Source organism: Scleropages formosus, chromosome 13 (assembly GCF_900964775.1).
Source record: "Scleropages formosus chromosome 13, fSclFor1.1, whole genome shotgun sequence".
NCBI classification, from domain to species: Eukaryota; Metazoa; Chordata; class Actinopteri; order Osteoglossiformes; family Osteoglossidae; genus Scleropages; species Scleropages formosus.
In genome coordinates this window covers 9,761,597-9,780,537 of record NC_041818.1, presented here as the reverse complement: position 1 = coordinate 9,780,537, position 18,941 = coordinate 9,761,597, and the positions used below count along the sequence as shown (strand labels likewise).

At 47.6% G+C, this 18,941-nt stretch overlaps 1 protein-coding gene across 1 annotated transcript; it reads left to right on the top strand.

The window, feature by feature from the left end:
- The first annotated feature begins 1,155 nt into the window (after nt 1-1,155).
- On the top strand, nt 1,156-8,376 carry kcnk4a (potassium channel, subfamily K, member 4a). Its single transcript, XM_029257492.1, has 7 exons — nt 1,156-1,211; nt 1,776-2,034; nt 5,155-5,272; nt 5,412-5,572; nt 6,476-6,664; nt 7,351-7,494; nt 7,711-8,376. The coding sequence occupies exons 2-7, from the start codon at nt 1,846-1,848 to the stop codon at nt 8,374-8,376; spliced, it is 1,467 nt and encodes a 488-aa protein (XP_029113325.1). The 5' UTR covers nt 1,156-1,211; nt 1,776-1,845.
- The last annotated feature ends 10,565 nt before the right edge of the window (nt 8,377-18,941 follow it).

Below are 18,941 nucleotides of genomic sequence, written 5' to 3'. Positions count from 1 at the left end.
ATAATTATGCACCACCATTGTCACATCTAAATTCATATCATCAAAGGCGTTACATGAAACATCATTTATTTATTTATCTGAAGGCCGAATTCATTTTTTTCACTTTGGTTTTATTAGTTCACCAATACTTGATTCTCAGAATTCATCTAGGCAGTTATGCAGTATATTTTCTATGTACGCATGTGTTTTACGAACATGCATTTGTGTGTGAGAGAGAGTTAGATTAGAAGTGAACACTCCCACCCGGTGAGAGTGAAGACTGTGTCATTTTGACCCTTCGGTCACTGAGTAGCAGACAGGTTCTCATATTTATTCATTTAGCTGATGCTTTTCCCCGAAGAAACTTACAATGATTCGCTCGTTCATGCAGCGGGATCCTTTTCTCATTGGAGTAACTCAGGGTACAACAGGTGGAGGTTGGATCAGAACCCGCAGCATGCGGGGCCCCGGGCAGCAGCTGTAACCACCGCACTCCCGGTTGACGCGTTAGATTTACTGAGGGAAACGAACCCCACGTCAGACTCTTTCTCAGCGGTGACTGCTCATCATCACCGGTAACGCGCACGGCACGACAGCGTTGAGGAAGACACGTGTTCCGTAGACACCACGGCAGCACTTTGTCCACTGTACCCCTCGGGGAGAGACACGCTAATTTACACTCGGGTTTTCTCAATATCCGCACGTGCTGCTCCAAAAATCTCAGTGATAATGACAATGTGCATAAATGCACGCGAGCCTGCGTTCCTCTGGAGTTTGTTTGCCGAAGAACACGTGTCCGGGGTTCCGGGGTTCGTTTGCCGAGGTAACGTGGCTTTCTCGGTGTCCCCGTTTCATTTAGCAGGATCAAAATATTTGTACCGCAGCAAATGTCGCGTGAAATATTTTCAGGGATTTCGACCGGAGGTTACATGGAACGAGTCTGTACCGGTTTTATCCGCTGCCCACCTCACACCTCGGTATTAGTTGGGGTCAGAGGTGCACGGCACCACCGCAAGAAGCCAGCGTTCAGTGATTTGGGTGCACTTCTCGAAATTCACAAAGAAGGAAAATCACGATCAAATTTTGTCGCCTGCCTCCCACTCAGTGCCCTACGCTAGGGGGCGTGATGAGGAGGGACCTGCTGCCAACTCCCTCCACAGCTATGGCTCCCGAGACTCGATCCTGAGCCACCGGGACAGAGGAAGCTGGGAGAAGGAGAAAGAGCAAGAACGGTAGGCGGCGTCACAACTCCACCGTGGAGCACAAAGCCTAGGAGATCTCACTGAGGACGGAGAAACAAAGGAAAGCTTTCTGAATACTGGCCACATGCTATTATCTCCAGTAAGAAAAATTTGCCATGTGACTGGTGTGTATGACATTCTTCAGAGGCACATCGTATTTCTTTCCCGAGTCACAGCTATTGCTCATGAACATCCGAAAAGGTAGTGGGTCAGGCTTTGAGGTGGAGTAGGGTTGGTGGGTTAGGGTTAGGGTTAGTGGGGTTAGGGTTAGTGGGTTAGGGTTAGTGGGGTTAGGGTTAGGATTAGGGCTAGTGGGGTTAGGGTTAGGATTAGGGCTAGTGGGGTTAGGGTTAGGGTTAGTGGGGTTAGAGTTAGTGGGGTTAGGGTTAGTGGGGTTAGGGTTAGTGGGGTTAGGGTTAGGGGGGAGGGACAGTTGTGTCACCAGGGTTGGGACCTGCAGTGTGTGCCAGGTGTGTAGTTAGAGGCAACATTTGCTGTGAATCTGGAGTCCAGACCACGAGAAACACCGACAAGGACACCGCATCTGTTCCACAGCTGTGGGTCGGAGCTCGCCAGCACCAGCAGCACTAAGGGTGTGTCCTTGGGCCTCAATTCAAGCGGGGCCATGCGTTGCTCTACCCTCATGGCTATCCTGACGGGGGTACTGCTGTACCTGGTCTTGGGCGCTCTCGTCTTCCGCACCCTGGAGGCACCGCGAGAGAGTCGCCAGCACTGGAAGCTGCACAAGGCACGGCTGGACTTCTTGGGGAACAACTCCTGTGTCAGTCCCGATGGTCTGCAGGCCCTTATACAGGTAAACACACCTGAGCACAGGTACGCGTGTTTGATCACCTTCTTACCGATATTCCCAGGGCCTCGGGAAAATTCCGGTGCTCGCATTCTCAACTGACGCAATCCTCACAAAACTTCGAATAGTTGCTCGCACAAGTGTACTGTGTGTAGCCGCATGATTCTTGAGACTCACACATGTGACAGTTTTGAGGTCGCACAACGTTTCACGCACGGATGAGAAAGGTAAATATGATTTTTTAACAGCCCTATCACCTTAGGAATGGAGAACGCTTATTTCTGCACTGTGAATACCTTTCCGTGCCAACAAAACGCTGCACGAGTTTGAATTAAATTCTGTGACGATGCATCGTCAGAGGCCGAACGAAAGAAGCCTTGAACAAAAAACATCCACGGATGCTGTAATGCTTAGAAACTAAGTAAGAAACACTTTCAGTGAAATACAGGATGGTAAAATTTGGATGGCATCAGCAATACGTGGACAGCGCAGAAAACCAAAAGGCGGATTAAAGACACCAGCGACCATCAGAATTCTGCAGGAAATCGGAAATCTATTAATCTTACTCACGCCGGAAGTGCAGCACCCTGAAATCTAGTTTGTACGGTGTGTGTGTATTGATCCGTGAATCCTGAAAGGCGCAGGCGTGGCAAGGGGGGGACACCTCCCATGGATGCTCTTGGCTCCGTGATACGCTCCCGCCGATTTTTGTGTACTGCCAGTGTTTTTAGCCCATCTCTACCCGACAGGTTCTGACAAGAAGGTGAAAAGGTGTGAATTCACACACACACACACGCGCACACACACACACACACATTGGCAGAAGCTGCTTGTCCCGAGCGGGGTCGCGGCGAGCCGGAGCCTAACCCGGCAACACAGGGCGTAAGGCTGGAGGGGACACACCCTGGACGGGACGCCACTCCATCACAAGGCACCCCAAGCAGGTTTTTAAAAATAATTGCGCAGTGACTTCTGCTATGAGCTGTCAATTTTCAAGCATAACATTTTTCCAGTTTGCCTGTTTTGCATTTTCTTTGCTGATGTCTGCATTCCTGCCTGCGGTTCTTGGTTTATAGTAAAACACACCCATGTAGACTAGGAGTGTTGGGCTGCTTTATTCAACGCGCTTGCAAAGTGCTTACAGCTGGCGTCTGGTGTCGGTGGGTGTCGGTGATCAGCAATACGATGGAGAACATCGCACGTTTCTGAGACCAGTCGACAAAAAGTGCTGGGTGGCAGTTTGTGGAAACAGTGTTATTTCCAGTCGTTTTGAATTAGTTTTAATTACAACGTCCCTCAAAGTTGTAATTTTTTTTTTTAATTATTCCTGCTATATGAGATTTTTGCAGAATATGACCTGTAAAGACACTGAGGGAGGACTGTATTTTATTGATTTTATTTTATTGATTGCGTTGACAATAAAAGCCGAAAGTGCGGTCAGAAGCTGACAAACGCTGGAATTGTGCAATTAATCAGTCAGCGGCTGGGATTCAATGGGAATTTTACAACATATTTATATTTTCTATAATTTTAAATTAGTTTAAATTTTAATGTAGTTAAAAGTTAAGAAGCAATAAAGTCCGAGTACTTTTTTTAATTTAACATGGCTTCATCCGAGGTTTTTATAGAGCTTGATCTGTGAATAATTTGAGCTGCTTCATTATATTATGTCGCTTTTCCACAGTGATTTTGCAGTAAAAGTTGCTTTGGATTCATAAACAAATCAAATGACAACGTGTGACGTTGCGTGGAACGAAGGGGCACGTCGCAGAGCGTATGAAAGCGGCGCCCGTTCCGGGAACACCGAACTACGAGTTCCTTCGGAGCAAGAGCAATGTGTAGTGAGAAGAAGGTGAGGTACAAGCCGCACCAGGTCCCTTTCGAGCACCCTTGTCTCCAGCAGGGCTCGTCATAAACTGGAATGGTACCAACCGATTCCCGGCACGAACCCGAGTTACTGTTCAGAGGGACTTAACACCAACGCTGAAAAGTTAAGCATCTGTGCCAGAAGAAAGCTCATCTGGATTCTTTCCATGTGGGGAGAACGTTGGTGAAGAGCGAGGATCTCCGGCCTCCCTTCGTGCAGAGCGCTCGACGCAGGCCATAAGTGCTCTGCTTACAGGAAGAACACGACATTCGCAGGCTTTGTCTCAACGATTGCAGTGTGCCCAGGGCTACGGAGTTTAATAAGGCCCATGTGCTTAGTGTGTCAGACGACCAGACAGGGAGGATCATTCCTAGACCACCAGGCACCCCCTATGACAAGGCTGGACCACTCTGCTCTATGACAACTGCAGAGCGTGTTTTTTGGATTGCTTGTTCAAAGTACTCCTTTCGATATTGCAGTACCCTGTTTAGGGTTCCAAGAGAAAACTAGGGCGAGCATATTGCGTCGGGGTGGCACAGCGGACTTGGCTAGGACCTGGTCTCTGGCAGGTCTGGGGTTCAAGTCCCGCTTGGGGTGCCTTGCGATGGACTGGTGTCCCGTCCTGGGTGTGTCCCCTCCAGCCTTGCGCCCTGTGTTGCCGGGTTAGGCTCCGCCTCGCCACGACCCCCCTCAAGACAAGCGGCTTGAGCCGGTGTGTGTATTGTGTCAAACCTGCTGTACTGTGGCCCTCGTAGCGTGTCTCTCCAAGTCACCACAGACACATCAAGGACGAATGAACTCTACTTGGGACTGCAGTCGAAACACCTCTAACCTGCAGTTGTGAGAAAAGAGCCTGAAGACTTTCTCGTGACATAAGCGCGACCTGTATCTCCAGGATCAAATCGGCAACGAAGAGCATAGAATGAACTCGGTCCGTATTGCCGTCAAACGAAAAGGCTTTACTTTCCACGGTGCGCCGCTGGTTAGACTCAAGCTCCGCCATTCCTTCATCTGATTAAAACCGACAAACACGTCAGTAATACTCGATCATATTAATGTTTGAATTGTTTTAGTTGTACTGTAAATAAGTGTTATTTTATCTTTACAGTGTATCGGTGCAAGTGTACACCACTGAATGGGAACGTGCAAATCACAGAATATAGCAGGGTTCGACCGCTGTGTGTTCGGCTCGGTTACCGCGTCTCCCTGGAACGCGCTTGCCTTTATTTCGCTCCCTGCTTCTATTCCATCTGCCACAGGAGGTGGTGGATGCCCTCGGAGCAGGCGTGGACGCCACCGGCAACTCCTCCAGCTTCACCAGCCGATGGGACTTGGCCAGCGCCTTCTTCTTCTGCGGCACGATCATCACTACTATCGGTAACATCCGTTCACGTCGGATTACAGGACTCGGTGGCTGGAAATAAAATTGTATTCTTCATCAAGCATTTGCTCTTGTGAAAATGAAATGAATCAGTGAGACAGTAAGCACCCTCTCTGCGCTGCTCCCGGCCTTCAGGTTTTGGCCACATTTCCCCAAAAACAGATGGGGGTCAGCTGTTCTGCATCTTCTACGCCTTGGTGGGCATCCCTATGTTTGGCATCCTGCTGGCCGGAGTGGGAGACCACCTTGGGACCCTGCTACGGAGAGCCATCGGCAAGATGGAGACCCTCTTTCTGGTACCGTTTTCAGTTCAGCTCCGCTCAGGCTTCCTGCACGTCGGAGAGAGACACTGTTCTGCACGCGTGGCCTCGTGTCCACTTTCACGACATTTTAGTGGGGTCGGGATTTAATGCTTCTAAAATGGAGAAAAATTCTTCAACATATTTTGGGGGAAAAAAAATTCGGTTTTCTTTTGTTAACACGTTAATATTGTTTGTACTTGTGTAGCTTGACACTTTTCACCAGACTTAGTGTTGAGATGCTTATAATGATTCAGCCATTTAAACAGCTAGGTTATTTCTCAGTGCCTGTTTCAAAGGTATTGCAGGAGGAGGTGGGATTCAAAGCTGGATCTGTAAGTTGTGAGGTGACGGTGCGAGCCACTGTGCTACCGGTGACATTTAGAGCTTATTTTAAATATCATAAGGAAAACCAAAACGGCATGATACTGTGTTACGTTTTACTGTGGCGTGAAATGTAAGTTCACCATGTGGGTGGCAGGGTGGCACAGTGAGTAGGTGGTACAAGAGGTCATGGGTTCGATCCCTGCTCAGTCTGTGTAGAGCTTGCATCTTCTGTCCGTGTGGGTTTCCTCCGGGTGCTCTGGTTTCCTCCCACAGTCAGACATGCTGTTCAGGTTCCCTCACAGTGTGTGAGTGACAGAGAGAGTGTGTTGCACTGATGTATGGATGAGTGACCCAATGCAAGTAGTGTATCTAACAGTCTAAGTCACCTTGGTGAATAAGGTGTGTGGGCTCATAACACTACATAGAGTTCGTTGGAAGTCGTTCTGGAGAAAAGCGTCTGCTAAGTGAATAAATGTAAATGAAGGTGTCCAAATAAAATTGTGAAGCTCACTGATTCCTCTTCCTCCGGATCAGGGCACTCTCCTAAACAGCCTCTTCCTTTGCCCTTCGCAGAAATGGCGGGTGAGCCCCACCTTGGTGCGCATCATTTCGGCCGTGCTTTCCATCCTGCTGGGCTGCCTGGTGTTCCTGCTCGTGCCCACCATCGTCTTTCAGAGAATCGAGCAGTGGAACCTGCTGGAGGCGGCCTACTTCGTGGTCATCACCCTCACCACCGTGGGCTTTGGGGACTACGTGGCGGGTATGGCAATCCCGCTTCCTTTCCGACTCCGCGTGCCTCCAGGACTCGTAGCGATGAGGGCGTCCGCGCGTCTTCGGGAGCCCCGATTTCACCGTGCGTTTTCGGCGGAACGCACGTACGGTGGGCGTTGCGGACGGTCCGCGACGCTCCGGGCCAAGTCCTGCCACACGTTTGTGCCTGTCAGGGAAGCAAACATGGACAGCTTTGTCTCATTTGTTTCCAGTTTCGAAGAGGGAGCCACGCTGCTTAGCACCCTGTATTAAACAAACACAGAGCGAAGAACTTGTGTAAACACTTCCCGTGCTACACCTGGACATCATTTCCAGAGCGCAACTTTGAGATTAATTCTGAAGTGCCTTGCCTCTGGCTCCTCTGGCTCCTCTAATACGTGAAGCCGCGAAGCGCTCTATGCGTCCCCCCCACGGTATGAAAGCCGTGTGCGATCGGGGTCTGGAAACTCAGCGAGGCTACTTGGGTTGCGCGTTCTTTGGATCGCAGGGTGCTGAAACTCTTGTCGTGTTCACGATGTAGAAGAGAGAACGGTCGGGAAACGCGCGACTGAGATTTACGCGTCGGAATGCGTCCTTCGGAGACGTTTCAGTTCGATGAGGGCTCGCTCTCCCGTTCTACCCGTCAGGAGGTTGCTTCACAATGCACGCCCTCAAATGGAAATGTCTACTTGGTGTACCCCCCAGGTCCTGGCGGGAACAACTACCCTGTGTACAAGCCCTTGGTGTGGTTCTGGATAGTAGTGGGTCTGGCCTACTTTGCCTCCATCCTCACCATGATTGGAAACTGGCTGAGGGTTCTGTCCAAAAAGACCCGAGCTGAGGTGAGTGTAAGGAAGGGTTCACTTTAAGGTTTACCATGTTCTTACGTCGTTTTCAGACGTTTCCTCAGTTTTCCGTAGACCTGAATTCCAGCGCGTTAGACCACATCAGCGGCGGCCGACAGAAGGCGATCGGTGAAGTACGTCACCGTGAAAATCTGTCGGAAAAAGTAATCCCTGGTTTTCCCCTCTTCTGTCTTTTTCTAATCCTCCGTGGAGATGGAGGAGCTCAGGGCTCATGCCACGGACTGGACTCAGAACATCCAGAACATGTCTGTGGATTTCCGAATCCCGAACCCGCTTGACCTTAACGACCCCTTCCAGCGCCGTCGCCGGAAACGCCGCCGAGGGCCTCGTTCTCACGGCCACCCTCACAGCCACGCCCACACGTGGCAGAACAGGGCGGGGCTTGAGGATGGTCGGAGGCTTGGGGAGAACGGCATGCCCAGCAGCCAGTCTGAATCGGGCTCCTCGTCGTCCTATGACTCTGGTGAGTCAGGAGAGTCGGGATCCTACTCCGAGGGTTCTGAGAAGCTGGGCATGAAGGAGCTCCACGATGATTCTGGAGGCAATGCGGCCCCCCACCAGTTCTTCCCAGGGCCCCTCAGCTGTCAGCCTCTGGACTACTTTGGGGAGAATCTGGCATACATAGATGAGTCTTCCGACGCGCTGAGCGAGAGGATGAAAGCGGACCCTCTGCTTGATCCAGCCTCTGTCAATTCTGTGCCCCCGCGAAAGCCCAAAAGAAGACGTCTCCGAAGACAGGTGGGCCAGAAGATCCCGAGGAACTCGCCAACTGACCAGCAGAGAAAGGAGCTCAATGGCGACATCCAGCCCCCATCTAACCCCCCGTCTCCCCCTCCCCAGTCCCTGCAAAGACATTGACGGTGGACGTATGTTTGCGTTACAAAACTGACGACCGCAAATAGGACTCAAAAGGAGACTTTTACCGTTAGAGTGTGTCTTTGTTGATCCGCCCTCATCCGTACCCTCAGACGGACGTTGTGGAACGCTGGGATTCGCTCCGGTACCTAGAGAGCGGAGCGGCAGCTGCTTCCCCCTTTCCACCTTCACAGAAACTGAAACTGAGACAATGGAGTCCTGTTCGGGGCTGGCAGTTTAACCTGAAAGCAGATACGGTGTGTGCGCGGAAGCCGAAGCCCGTAGGCACGCGCATCCGTGAGTGCGAGCCGGTGAAAATGGCAGAGAGGAAATGTGAGGAACTGCATATATGTTGGGCTTCCCGATGGATGGGAAGTCTGTAGGGGAAAACGCAGTAAGTAAAGGGATCCTTTGAGATAACACACTGAATTGCCTATGCAGCCAACGGCCAGTTCCGCACTGACAGGCCGATGGGGTGTTCGTGGGGTGCTCTTCCCAAACTCGCTTTCACCGAAAGTCGACGTTTTTTCGTTGCCGCGGTTCGAGAGCTTAATTCCACGTCGGCGTCAAGCCCTTGAAATAGATCGTGACGGAAAGAGCGGTACAAAAATCAAGGGAACCGAGCAGTAGGGCCTGGTGCTTAAGTGACGCATGCGTTCTAGAAAGTTCCTTGAGGCAGGGCGGCTTTGCCCTTGCTGCGGGTCTGTTCCTGCTTCGCTGCCGACTCTCACTGTGTAATGTCTCCCACTACTGGAGCTCCAGGTACGAGCAGCAGCTTCCCCGCTCACGCCTGCGAGTTCGGTTTCTACCCCTTGTTTATCACACGTTGAGACGTTTCGCCTTTTAAACAGGAGAACGAGGTTCAGAGCTACTCTTTGACTATTTGCAATCGAGAGCCTATTTCCTCTGTGATACAAGGATGTCTGAAAATATTGCATTTCATGGGCTGCACCTCATTATTCAGTTGTTGGGCTGACATTTTTTTCCAATGTTTTTTTTTAAATCACCTTGACATTTCACAGGATCGTGGACCTTGGCCAAAGGTGCAATAACAGAGTAAAACTTGGAACATCGTTTACTATTACGCAGCCTGTCGCCCCTAGGATCTTATTAGATTTATTTTGCTGCTCAGGTAACACTCTCAGCCATGCAACTTTTTACTCATCTTTACTCCAAGCTATTTTTGAAAGCAATTTTCATGAATTACTTCGTTCGAGGGGGCGCGGTGGTGCAGTGGGTTGGATCGGGTTCTGCTCTCCAGTGGGTCTGGGGTTCGAGTCCCGCTTGGGGTGCCTTGGGATGGACTGGCATCCCGTCTTGGGTGCGTTCCCTCCCCTCCAGCCTTACGCCCTGAGTTGCCGGGTTAGGCTCCGGTTCCCTGCGACCCTGTAGGGGACAAGCGGTTCAGAAAATGTGTGTGTGTACTTTGTCTGTGTGTAAAAAATGTCTCGTTTCGGTGCAAACTTTCAGAGAACTTGTAGTATTCAGTGCTAACCCGTTTCTTTTGGTCCTTGTGTATGTTTTAAAATTAATGCAGGTTACTTGAAGTGTGTTTGTATAAAAAAAATAATATTCTACATTTACGGTCAGGAATTTAATGTCTGTTTTTTTTTTTAAAGTTTTACCATGTCTTAAAGTGAGGTCAACACCGTGCCACATATAATCCGCGTGCTATTGCCTTTTGACAATATTTAGAGTATGCACAGAAATGTATCATGCACTTACTTACACAGTATAGACATACCATACCACGAAATGTCATGTGTTCTGGAATTTTTATGCCACTCTCGATACCTTTTGGAAAAGAAAACTGCTTTTGTTAATGTCAGGTGTGTATTAGTGCATGTTTGCTCACAAACGCTCTTAGTATCAGGAATTCCGCCTTTTCGTTCCCCGTGTGACCATTTGTCCCCGAAACTCTGCAGAGAATCGCCATGTCGGCTCGGGTGGACCGTGATCATCTTTACGTTTCCCTTCTTGTTTCGCTAGGCGTCGAATCAGCCGTCAACGAGCGATCGCAGAGCGTTGCTTCCGCGCTACGGTGAAACCGCAGCGGATTTAGCGTTTCGCGAGGATTTCTGCTGAAGGACGGGCCTCGCCTCCGTTTCCGAACGAGGCCCTCGCTCAAGAGACCGCCGACAAATTTATGTCGGCAGGCCGGCGATACGGCGCACCTCTCTCGGCAAGCGCTCCGTCAACTGACGAGATGAAACAACGCTTACATCGATTGCGAGCGCAAAATGAGCGCACGGGCCACGCTAATGACAGAGCGCAGAGCTGCCTGAACGGGGCAGGGCGGGGCGGTCTGCGCCGAGCACTTTTTGCCTACTTCCCAAGGCCTTGCCGTGCAGATAAATGCAGGCTCTGCATGGCAAGAGGTATTTAAAGGGGAGGGGCAAACAGCTGCAAGTGCCTTCCAGGGTAAGATCTTTGCATTTCCCACCCTAATTCCTACCTCTTTAGAGCTGCCCCACCCAAACCTCCACGGAGTGAAACCGTGATGATGGGACCGCCTGCGTCCCGCCGCGAAGGTCCCGTCCAAAGTCCAACAGGGGCTAGGTGTGATTCGCAGGAAGATGTCTGGGGGGAGACAAAGTGCAGTAAAACGCCGTCTTCTGTCTTTTCGCTGCTCCTTCCGTATGTGCTCTTCCCAGGGCGTGAGCATCCAGGAGATAAAAGTAAGGCTTCCTGAGCACGTGAAAGAGTACAAACGCCTTCCTCCATGGGACAGAAAATGCCGACACGGATCTTTTTTTTTTTCTAGCAGTTTTTCTTAAAATCGGAAGTACAATGTAGTTCTTCAAATTAACAGCTCTTCAGTAATGTGGAATTAAATCTGATGATACAGACTGAGACTTTCCTGTGTGTGATTCTGTACTGCACTTCACAAACACTGCACTATTGCTTTTTTTTTTTTTTTATCAGAATCTGATTTATTTGGCCAAGTATGCAAATGCATATACAAGGAATTTTGCTTTGGTTCCCAATGGCTCATATTGTAGACAAAAAAAAAACCATACACTTCCACACATATAGACATACATACATACAGGGATTCATTATGAGGGATCAAATAAATAATGAAGGAGGGAATAAGTAAGAGGGAAAAGTATTTTGCACAGAAGATTTAAACACTACAAGTCAGTCGTTTTTAAACAGAAAGTAGGTGCAAAGCACATTTCTGCAGATCCTGTCGTTCAAATCTGCAAAAAACCCAGCCATGCCAAGCTTTGATACACTAGATTAATGTGTCTAGAACCAAAAGAAAGCAGCATGCTGACATCCGTGAGTGCACAAACTAGCTGAACTCCACTTATTTTTCTGCACTTTGCAAGTTCTTCCCTTGTGGATCATTTGATATAAAGTGTTTATACCGCAGCGTAACACAAATTAACATGCCTGAAGCTGTGTTTTAATGCTCTGTGTTCATAAAGCATCTGCCTGGATCACAGGTGTAAAAAGTGGTGGGATGCGGGACATGTTTCCTAACATTCAAGCAAGCCCAGTTTGACCCCCTGACTATTGATGTATACATCTTCTGTCTACAACTGCTAAAATTTCTTGGGATCCTTAATACTGCGGCTCCTCGGGGAGAGCGCGATCGGACGCCGCCTCCCGTGACCGGCATGCAGGAGGCGCTACTGAAGGCGGCGGCGAGGAGGTACGGCAGGGGTGGGGCGCGGGAGGCCTCGGAGGTGGCGAGGGCCTGGCGAGACGGTGTAGACCAGATCTCCGAGCTGGTCGAAACTTCTGCGCCGCGCCTACTAAGCAAGTGGGGTTGGGCAACGGAGTGGCCCGCAGGGTCGAGGAGCGGCGAAGCGAGATGGGACAGAATGGGCGCGAGGACTGTCCAGACCGGTTGGGCGAAAAGACTGGCGAGCAAAAAAGGTGCTTACAGGAAGCACCAGAGGCTGTTTCGTAGGGACCCGGGCAAACTGGCCTCCATGATCTTAGACAGAGAGGAGACCCACACCTGTCAGATTCTGGTCGATGATCCATGTTGACTTTAAGAGGAAGTGGGAGAACGGTGTGGAGTTCAGGGGTCTGGGCGGATTCTCATCCTCGCCCGCTGCCGACAACGGGGTCCTCCGCCAACTCATTTCCTCTCGCGAAGTGGTGGAAAATCTCACTCAGGTGTTGAACACGACGGCCACGGGTTCCGACATGATCGGCAAACGGGTGATTGTTTGATCGTAAGGTTGGTTGCGGTGTTCGGCGCATGGCTGGAGTCGTCTCGAAGGTCTTTAAGCGAGGTCGCACGATTCTACTCCCAAAGTCAATGGACAAAACAGCACCGATGGAGATCGGCAACTGGAAGCCGATCACGATCGGGTCCTCGATACCAGTATTTGCCCCTCTGGTCTGGACTTAGTAACGAACGTAATGTTTTCAGCTTTAGTAACATACGCAGAAATTTCAGCCTTCAATGAACATCTCTGTTTGTACAGAATGTTCCGGAAGCTGAAAAGTTTGACTGGGGTTAGGGTTAGTCTTGAATCGTCCAAATTTCTTTTAGCTAGAGAGTATTCAGACGGTCAGAACGCAGTCTGTCTGTTCCCCTGAAACAGGGAGCGAGTATAATTACACCGTTTGAAACCGTTGTCAATGTGGTAAGAAGTCAGACATAAGACAACTTTCAAATTAGTCAAAAACTGCAGCTGCACAGATTGCACGTGCAGTTTTTACTGAGTCGCATCCGAAGGTGTTCGCGCTGATTCTCGATAGCAAGACCGAGTGATTTAGAATACACCAGAATGAGGTTTTCAAAGCAGGCTACTATGGGTAGCTTGCTGTGGGACATCTTGATGGAAAAGGAGAATGGAGGCGGTGAATCTGCCTCTTTGGAGTTTTTCTGTGGCCTTAGTAAAAGCTTTTGAGCCTTGGCTCTGGGAAAAATTTGCTCACTTGTGCCACCGGATCAGAATGATGTGACATTAGCTTTAGTGTTGAATCCAAAACACATGTAGCTTGGCAGCTGCTCTTGGCTATATCTTGACATTGGAAGAGAAGTTCCTCCTCAAGGTTCTCTAAAATCCATCTTATTTACTGACTCCTCATCTTTCGAACATGTTTGGGAGGGGAAGTCTTTTCATAGTCTGTTTTGTTTGTAAATCCAAAGCCATTTTTGCACCGTCAAAGTCGGAAATAGGTTAACAATACAAACATGCCAGAATTTGCATGGAAAATTTTGTAAGAATCTAGAAGACAGCTCAAATAAATACGAAGCACTTTGTAAGACTGTTTAATATTGTTATTAATTTTAAGCAACAATAAAAACTAAGTTGGTTTCTACAAACTCCAAGTTGTCACTGATTGCTTATTAATTCACCCCATAAAAATGTGAACCATTTGTCATCTTGCTATTAATCACTGATGCTCATAAACATCACACAGAGACTGTAAACTGTGTGAATGCAAGCATTATCATCATCCAGACCCAAACTTTTCCACTGCGACGATCTTCTGCTGGCTCTTCCTCTTTCAACTCTATCCTCCTGTTTCAGCTTCCTCTGGAAGCGCCAGATTGCTGTGAAGAAGATTGACTTCATCTCAGTCTATGTCCCCCACCCCTCACTTGACCTCCTGCCCTGAATGAAATGTGGACGAACACGGAAAACACAGTCACACCTGCAGCCCTCTCCACCAAACTTCTCCTTCTCTCAAACCCTAGTAGGAATCTCTGCCTCTTCTTGATCTGTCCTTCTTTGAACAACATGCTGCCTCTATTGCTGTTCCGGCCACGCTCTCGGTGGTCACCCTCCTGGTCCTCCTGCACGCTTCCCGGATAGCCTCCATATCTTGTTATTGTTCCGTACAAATCTATCTTCTTACTTTTAAAGGGCTTTGAGAAGCTGCTATAAAAGGCACAGTATAAAATAAAATGTATTGTAATATTACTGACTGTCCCAAAATAATTTAAAAAAAACACTGATTCAGGATATCAGTGTCTAAATGAGGGGAACGTGGTGGCGCAGCCGTTTCAGCCAGGTCCCACTCTCTGGTGGGTTTAGGGTTCGAGTCCTGCTTTGAGTGCCTTCGATGGACTGGCGTCCTGTCCTGGGTGTGTCCCCTCCCCCTCCAGCCTTGCCCGCTGTGTTTCCGGGTTAGGCTCTGGTTTGCCGTGATCCTGCTTGGGACAGGCGGTTTCAGACAGTTTGTGTGTCTAAAGACAAAGGCTATCTGGGCCTTTGCTCATAATCCAAAGAAAGGTAAACCGTATGGGGTTAACCACATTCTAAGAACTTCTTTGGTCTAGGCAGTGGTCTATTTAGGACATCAAAATTAGAGGGTAGCAAGTAATGCCTTGAATGCGAGTTATATAGCTACAGTAGGTAAATTCTTTCTAGCTTAAGTGATATCATTTTTGGAGTGAATGTGCAGTCCATGTACAATTAACCTGACATTCTTTGGCAGACAGAGCAGAAAAAGTATGTTTGAACTGCAGGTTGATGTGCAACCAGTAGGCGATACACTTTCTGGTAAAGGTGGATGTTTATCCGCTTATCAACAGTCGCTGGCCACCACTCCAGCTCTTTGCTGTTTGCCCGAATCTCTGCTGTATCATTCAAGCTGCTATCAAGCAACTTGCCTAAGCTTTACACCGGCTTCTACCAGACTGACGGAATCAGTGTACTTCTTGCGCTAAAGTGGAACTTATCAGCACATTTCAATTCCTCACCACCTGTCCTAGTTTGTGGACTTCTACTCTCTACTTCTGCAGACTTCGTGACCATGTTCATGTCCAGAGCAATTAGGATCAGAGAGACAGTACAGCTTGCAACTGTACTTGTTGTCCAGGCAATGCCCTTCAGATGTTACTCCTCCCAATATGGTCCGTATGTTGAAATCACTGAAGAAGTCCAGAATGAGGTTCTCGATCTTGTACAGCATGTAATACCTCTCCAATGTCATCTCCACTAGCTGTGAAGCCATAGGTGTTTGTGACACCTAGCCGCAACACTGCCAAGTCTTCCTTGTCCTCACAAGCCTCTTTAATCAAATACTTCACCACACTAGTATGCTCTAAGCATCATGGTACCATGGGAATTCCTCCTTTCTGCTCTGACATGTCAACATACTGTATGCATTCTTGAGGAGGAATGCCGTTGAACAATGCAACAATGCTGAAGAACGACTTACCATCCTCACTGTCCAGAGAGATGACTCCAAACTGGTCAATCATGTCTGAATTCACCTCTTCAGGGATCTACATCTTCCCAGCATACCTCTACTGCTGTGCAAATGTGCCCTTTGTGGTCCTCCAGATCCTCCCAACAGCTTTCGTCAGTGCTTGTAGGCCTTGTAGAGGACTACACTCAGGCTTGGCTCTTTCCTTATTAACAGACTCTTACTTCTTTCAGCAAATTATGCCATTGAATGGCACAATATACGGTAGAAGAACAGTCCTCAGACCAGCTGCCCAGAGTTCCTTGCCGATTGCCCTCAAGTGAGAACAGCTGATTGTCATTAACAAGGTAAGATGGGTCAGGCAGTGAGGAGATGTCCATCAAGTCAAGATGGTTTCAACGGCTGCGCTGCCTAACAGCGCACACATTCAGAACTCAAAAGTTTGCTTCCAGGGAAGATATGGTCAACTTTTTGATTTTTTTGTATTTTTTACTATTACATGATTACTTCTGCCCAAGATTATCTCTTTCCTTGTGCTCCGTTTAGTCTACCGATTCTGAGCTGCTTTGATTCAGTTCTGTTCTGTCCCATTGTTCATTAAAAAATGTTTTTTTTTGTGACTCCAGCAGCTTTCAAACGTCACATCCTCCCAGCCGAGTAACTCCTAGATATAACGAGGCCGACGGCGATATGCTGGGAATACACTTGGAAGCTGGAGAATCCGAGGGAAACCTCCGTTTTTATATTGCGGTTAACCTGCTGTGTGACATGTAGTCAGAGTAGGAGGATGGAGGTAGTGAATCTGTCTCACTGGGGTTTTTGTGTGGCCTCAGTGGCTGTCTTTGTCTGAGCCGTGGCTCCCTGAGAGCTTAGATCACTGCTCCGAATGCGGTTCGCTACAATCTGATGTCATCCTCAGCACGGAAACCTATTTGAGTGCGCCAAGGCAGCAAGTGCGTGCTACTCTCTTATGTAATTTGGGACATTTGTCATCCAGGTTATCTACTTTCAGACGCAGGCCTCTTTAGCTGAGCTGTGCCTGGTGTTCCATTTCATCCGGTGCCACTCGAACAAACAGTGAGATTGTATGCTATTGAACGTGCAGGTTGTACCTGATCACTAGGGAACTTGAGGCTTGTTGAGTGTGTTTCAAATGCTGCAGGTAACTTGTAGCTGTGTCTGTCAGAGTCTGGCAGGGTGTGGTTTCCACTGGCTGGGTGTGTGCTTATGTGTTTGAGGGGTGGAGTGTGTTTGCGCTTTAGGGAGGTGGGCTGCATCTCCATGCTGATCTGTGACTGGTTTTCAAGAAGAATATCTCTCAGTTACTCTGATACGCTCTAAGAAATCAGTCAGAATTCTTTCCTCTGTTACCCGACAGAGTTCTGCGTCCTCGTGATCATTTATGACAGTCCTGTCCTAAGAAGCCTCTCTCCTCCTCAGGTTGTTGCCGCGTGTGGGTTCTCGTTCACGTTGGCTTTCCACTTTGAGCACAGTAAACTTCTAACACTCTAGCCTGGCAAGGCTGTGATCTCTCTGTTATACTGCTATGCCTAAACTGGGACCACAATGAGATTATTTCCCAAACAGAAGGCACTTCGTAGTGTTTTAAAACAAAAACAGTTTGCAGTAAAATCATCTATGCATGCAGTCCTGATATGTCCTTTAATGAACGAAAACATTGGTTATACTTTACCGCATATGCTCAGCAATAAAGAAATTCCCATGTCTAAGAACAATAATTAATTATTAGCTGCAGTTATAGACAGTGCTTCTGCAGATTTCATGAAATTACTTACCTCTGGCGCAGTCTCAGAAAAACACAATGTTCCTTTTCTAGTGCAAAATATAGCAACCCTTCTGATGGCCAATACTGTATGTATGAAGGAACATTTTCGACTTTGTATCTCACTGAAACTGGATTATTTCGCTGACTACACGGGCTGCATTTCATAAATAAAGGCATATTATATATTTTATGTATATTATTATTATTATTATTATTATACAGTTTCTTCTATATTATAAGAACTATTTGAAACTAGTTTTGGCTGAAATAATTCAACTTTAAACAGTTCAGTGCAAAGCAGTGAAATTCCCATGTATAGTAGTCCCTTGGAATTTTTATGACAATAAGAGAGACGGTGCATGTCTATTTCCATCGGTATGGTCACAAACATTCCACATACGGTCTTTATATAGCCATGTTTTGTGTTTTTCCTCTTTTAGAGGCAACGCTGAGGTCGCTGAGCTTGAAGTTCAACAATGAAGATAAACCCTCTCTGCCGGTGTGTATTCTTTTTATAGCCCAATGGCAGTGTAATTTGTTTTGTGTTGTTTCATGACCTGAGTGTCTCAAGTATGCAGACAGAACAGTTTGGTGTACAGTACTTCGCAATTTGGGTTACGCTGATTGGCCCCTTCGTGCTGTTGGTTTAAAACTGTTATCTCTGTGTTGGCTGGTTAAGTGAACTGAGTGACGGGAATCCTCTCAGCCCTTAACTCTTCATATTTCGGTCATTTAAAATGCAGCAAATTGTGAAAACCTGATTTTAGAAACCTATAGAATTGTGCTTTACCCTAATTCAATACTTTCCTAGGGATTTCGGTACAAGGTCCTTCACGTAATTTGTCATTTCTTCCTGAAGATTTCCATGTAAAGGGAATTCTTTTAAAAGCAACTCTTCATATTCATTTAACTCTTCATTTAAATGGGAAAATAGAAAACGTCTTCCCAAGCCATGGAAGACTCCTCTATTTTTTTCCAAACATACAAAATCCTTGAGTTAACTTTTAAACATGGAGAAAACAACATTCAAAACAAAGTCCAGAATATCATAACTGCTCTGGAGACCTTTCAATCCAAGCATGTCCAAAATTCCCAAATGTTGAAAATTGCTAATATGTTTTTCTTTTGCATACTCCCTTTCCTATGCCCTTTCCCTCATCATTTATCTTACAATTATTTTATTTTCATTTTGCTTTATACACTTGTCCTTGATGGCATGATCGTGCTATGGATGCCTCACAGCTCTTAGCCATGATTTTGAACATAGGTTCAAATCCAGCCCAGTTTACACTGTGTTTACATGCTCTCTCTGTGAGTATGGGTTTCCTCCCACAGTCCAAAGATATCTATTTCATCTAAATTGCCCAAGTGTATGTATGTGTCGTGAATGAGCACGTACGATTATCATAGGCTGGCATCCCATCAAGTGCTCTGCCTTATGTCCAGCGTTTCGAGGATAGGCTCCGGATCTCAGTGACCACAGATATTATCACTGTAATTTACTGTAAACTGCTGCGGAGTCGTAACCCTTATATCTTTCATCATTATTGTACAGGACTTTGAGAACCTGCTTTTAAATGAGCAACAGAAAACTCTCCATTTCACTCAGAATGTACACATTTTTTGCAAGTATGAAATTCCATGAAAATGCTAT

Excerpts from the sequence above, each read along its gene's own strand:
- kcnk4a (XM_029257492.1), top strand. The coding sequence starts at position 1,846 with ATGCGTTGCTCTACCCTCATGGCTATCCTGACGGGGGTACTGCTGTAC. Across the intron at positions 5,273-5,411 it reads CACGATCATCACTACTATCG|GTTTTGGCCACATTTCCCCA; the intron begins GTAACATCCGTT and ends CCCGGCCTTCAG. Across the intron at positions 5,573-6,475 it reads AGATGGAGACCCTCTTTCTG|AAATGGCGGGTGAGCCCCAC; the intron begins GTACCGTTTTCA and ends TGCCCTTCGCAG.